A 4970-nucleotide genomic window follows, 5' to 3' on the forward strand; every position below is an offset into this window, starting at 1 on the left:
AAACATATAATGCGATGAATATCGAATAGTACTCCTTAGGTGGCTGGGCATATTTCTTAATTACAGATTTCATGAAATTTTATAATTCTTAGCTCAAGGATTGTTGGATATTCATATTTTATTTGGACATTTACTCTTGTTTGAATCATACTTGTTGAATCAGTGGGCATAATTCCATGTGGTAGTGACTAAATTGAATTTGAATTCCGATGTTAATTTGTAAGCTCTAGCTATTACTACTGCTGCGTATTCAGTCGTCAAGTATGAATTCCCTTGAATTTCAGTTTGTTCAGTGTAGGCAAATTAAAACAACCAAAATACACACCATTTTCTCCACTCCCCTACAGCTACCTCGACACGATCCCGAACCTGAACCGGGATGAAATCATGAGCCAAGCACAGCACAAGGATGGTTCCGGCACTAGTGCGTTCAGGCAGTACGTCCGGCACTTCCGCCCCAAGAAGAAGCTAAATGCACAGCGCTAGGCTTTCTCAGTGGCAGAGGCAGACCTCCCGGACATCCAGCTTCAGCACCTCTTGTTGGAGCGCAACAACATCCAGCTTCAGCACCTCTTGTTGGAGCGCAAGCACCGGGAGAACATCCAGCTTCAGCACCTCTTGTTGCAGCGTCTGAAATAGATAGAGGATGTTAGATTGGTGGGCATGGACGTAGGTAGCAGCAGTGATCTTCCTCTAGGAAAGCATTCTCAATAATCCACGATAACAATGTAATTTAAGGTATAATACGCATTCTTAAAGAATTCAGTTTTCACTATTACCTCTTCGTTCACCTAATCAGGGTGTGCTGAGTATTAGTAGAGAAATAAAGAATCAAGTGTTCATCGTCTCAGTGAATCACACATGGACTATTTGATAGAGATAAAAACTGAAGAATTAATAGAAATCTACAGTAGTTGATATCCCACGTGCAGGAGAGATAGAAAGACCTATGAAATCAAATCAAATATTGATTGAGCTATGCTTAAGTTAAGTCTAATGAGAACATTATTTCAATATAGCAAGCAGAGGGAAAACTGTTCTTTAGAGGGACTCTCAAATCACTGAGTATCATAACAACACAAGCATCTCTTTAAACGAGTAATGCACCAGCGTACCTTTTATGCAACACCAAGCGGATCCTTCGCAAATCATATATCGAGCACATCCTCAGGGAGCTTTATTTCCTAAAAACGTAGAGGAATGTTAGTCATAAGTCATAACTACACATGCGTCACAGACAAGACATTGTTGTTGATGAAGATTACTCTTAACTACCTCTTTTCGCAGGGGGCATGTTCGTCGATTGTGACCCTCTTCCTTACATAGGGTACATTTCACCGTAGATTTCTTCTTATTTGAAACTGACTTCACCTTTTTCTTCGGTGCCCCTCTGCCTGGCACATGCATGGGATCCAAGACATTTGTGGACTCTGTGGAATCAATATGCTGGGCTTGCGGCAGCACTGGACCAAACTTGTTTCCTCCGTTCTCTCCTCCATTAGGCAGGACCATAGCAGCTTCCTCATGCAGAACACGTTTCAGCCGCTCATATGCTTCAGGTGAACGAGATGCTACAAAGGATGCAGTGTGACTGATATTACGTAGCTCACGGTACCTCTGTAGGCTATCAGAATAGTCATACATGGTGCTCTTCCTTATAGGAGGAAATGCACTCTTGGCTCCCATTGTCCACCTTTTCAAAACACAGCACTCTGGAAGCTTGCGTTCATCGCGATAGCCCAATACAAAGAAGATGTGTGAGCAGGGGGTTCCAAGGGACTGTAACTTAAGACAAGAACAAGAAATTCTCTTCAGAGTGCCTTCATCAACACATATCTCACATTTCACAAAGTACTCTTTGTCTCCTTTATCCACCCTTCCAACAATATATGTCTGCAAATCATAGCCATCTAGGTGCTCTCTCATAAAACACTTCATGCCTGCTTTTATGCTGAACTGCACCTTGGCAAAAACTCCTGGTGTGAACATTTTTGCAGCCTCCTTCTCAATAGTTGAAGCATCTAGTTGTAACATTGGCTCAGAATTCTCTGCATCAAAGTCCAGATGTGCTTCATTACTACGCAGCCGTGAAAGACAATGGTCAAAGTGCTGCACCAGCTCAAACAGTGTCATTTTACGATCTAGATTTACCTGAAGCCTAGAGTTCAGGCTCTCACTCCGCTGGTTGCTCCTCAGTCCTAAATAGCACTTACCAGCATGATACGCAGCACACCAGATTTCCCTCCTCTCATACATCTGATAAAGCCACGACTCTTGATCTGTAACGTTATGCTTATCCAAGAATTCTAGCCATTTCATCTCTAACTCTTCTATGGAGCAACAATCATAAAGGAAATACCTAAAATCATTCTTGACACCATCATCATGCAGATTACGCACAATGTTCTGCTCAATATGCCATATGCATAGCCTATGAGATGAATTTGGCCACACCACCCTGATTGCTCTCTGCATAGCAAGGTCTCCATCAGTGATCACGGAAACCGGATGCTTCTGAGCCATGGCATCAGATAATGTGCTAAGCAGCCACACATAAGACTCAATAGTCTCCTGAGCAACAATTCCACAAGCAAAAAGAACCGTACTGCCATGGTGATTCACTCCAACAAAAGGAACAAGAGGCAGGTTGTATCGGTTCGTTTTGTACGTGCTATCAAATACGACGACATCACCAAATGCTCTGTAGTCAAGCCGACATTGACAGTCACACCAGATCAGTCCCTTCAGGTGCCCTTCCCTATCAGTCTTGTACTGGAAAAAGAAATCAGGATCTCTACGTTTGCATTCTGTCAGGTAACTGATGACTGTTTGAGCATCACCAGCGGCAACTGTCTCCAGCTTATTGCGATGGCAGAAATTGTACAGGTCCCTCATTGTATATCCAACCTTATCGTACCCACCGTACTGCTTTTGCACAATATCCATTATCTGGTGTTTGCGGATCCCAGAAATCTGCATCTCCAAAATCTCAGCTTTCTGATCATCGCTGATTCTTCTATGTGAACGCAGCAGACAAGCAACGTCTGGTTCCGCCATCGGATGGTTGTGTCCACCGATGAAATCCTTCACATACCACTGCTCTGTGCTCTGATCTCGTGCAATCACAAGTTTAGCACGACATCCAACACGAGTAATATTCCGTGGTTTCCGCTTCTTACTCTCCCTCTTCAGCTCCTTCTCTTCTCGAAAACCTTCACGACTGCAGACAAACTTCCGAAGGGTAATCTCATTATGGCCACTGTCCCACTCACAGTAGCTTCTCCTCACACTAAATCCTTTCTCCTTAGCATAGTTGTTATAAAACTGAAATCCTTCTTCTTCATTACCAAACATCTGCCTAACAATTTCATTGTACTCCAGCAAAGAACCAAAACCCGACATTTCCTCCTGCATCAATCAGCAACATTAAACAAATTAAAATTCCACAAAACAAACTAAAGAAATCGAACAAAGACATGGTCGTAGCGGCGCAACAGAAAGCCTCATGTCCATGTTAAAATTTTCAATTAAAAAAGAAATAAGTATGCCACGCTGAAACAATACTAGTGCTTGCTATAAACCAATATAAATAGTAACAAGGATAAAAAAATTACTCTAAAAACTAGACCAAGCGACCTGCTAAGAGTAATTAAAGAGCAAATAGAGTTAAGTGCACAGCAAGATGCATGAATGACAATATGCAAAACCTCTACATCAACAGATAGGCTTGCACACTATATAACAAATCAGTGAATGATACCAGGGCTTCTTAAGATTGTCTGTGGCCTACTTATATGTGCATAGTCTGAGAGAGTACCACTAGTTCCTATATGATTATAGAACCTTAAGTATCATGTATCCATGTAGCTTGTGGCTCAGTCCTGCCCCATAGTGGTCATGTTTGGCATGATAGCTAACAGCCTTGTGGCCTAGCTGCTCAATCAGTTGGATTTTATGTCCAGTCATATTTATATGCCTAAAGACCTAAACCTTTGTACTAGAGTAGTAATCTGGTCCTTGAAGTTGAACGACTAGGAAGCTGTGGAAATGCTAGTTCATGTCATCTCTACATGCTTGAATAATTCTAATAGTTTGTTCAGATAAATGTAGTAAGTTGAAATAGCATATGGTTTAGAAAACTGTCATTTCACACTTATTCTTCATCAATCCATCTCTTTTTAGAAAACCTCTGCATCAACATATAGGCTTGCACACCATATTATTATTTTTAATTTCATGAGCCCACAATGTACTACTGGTTCTTTAATAGCACAAAAAAACATGGAGGCCATGGAACAATAATTTAATAACATAAACACACACATCTTTCAGACATTTCTCCTCTCTGAATATAAACAAGCCACTGATTATCAATAGATATTTATTGCAAACATTCTGTGCTAAATCATGCATTGTCAAATGGGTTTCAGTACCTATTGGCATGAATTGACGATAGTGGCGCAGCGGTACCGGTGTCGCTAGCGGACAGGTCGCGCCGGTCTCTGTAGGCCGGGTTGTTTTAGAGGGGAAATCCACCAACGACCGACGAGCAAGGACAATGGTGAGGAAGGAGGGAGGAGCGAAGGGATCCCTAGGCCTCACGCGGGGGAGGGCAGGCCAGCAGCGGCGGCGCTGCACGAGGGCCGGGCCAAGGCAGGCCACACAATGGCGAGGGCGACGCAGCGATGAAGCAGGGAGCCTGCGGCGCTGCACGAGGGCCTCCGGCTCGACGCTGTGCGGTGGTAGGGAGCAGGGCGGCGGCAGCAGTGGCAGGGAGCAGGGCGGCGGCGCTGGCCTCCGACGCAACTGTGTGCGGCGGCAGCAGTGGCAGGGAGCAGGGCTGCGGCGGCAGCAGGGGCGAGAGCGATTTGGGGCCGTGGGCCGTCGGGGGGAGGGGGTGTGCGTGGTGGGGGTGAGGAAGTGAGATGGAGAAATGACCCTTTTATCCTTCAACGAATTAAATCAATACA

The 4970-nt window shown here is 44.0% G+C and overlaps 1 protein-coding gene across 1 annotated transcript; it reads right to left on the minus strand.

Moving 5' to 3' along the window:
• Nucleotides 493-3402, minus strand: LOC110432588 (protein FAR1-RELATED SEQUENCE 5-like). The gene is made up of 2 exons (XM_021453344.1): nucleotides 1339-3402; nucleotides 493-693 (listed from the first exon to the last, which is right to left on the minus strand). The coding sequence occupies exons 1-2, from the start codon at nucleotides 3400-3402 to the stop codon at nucleotides 493-495; spliced, it is 2265 nt and encodes a 754-aa protein (XP_021309019.1).

This window comes from Sorghum bicolor, chromosome 2, assembly GCF_000003195.3.
Source record: "Sorghum bicolor cultivar BTx623 chromosome 2, Sorghum_bicolor_NCBIv3, whole genome shotgun sequence".
In the NCBI taxonomy this organism is placed as follows: domain Eukaryota; kingdom Viridiplantae; phylum Streptophyta; class Magnoliopsida; order Poales; family Poaceae; genus Sorghum; species Sorghum bicolor.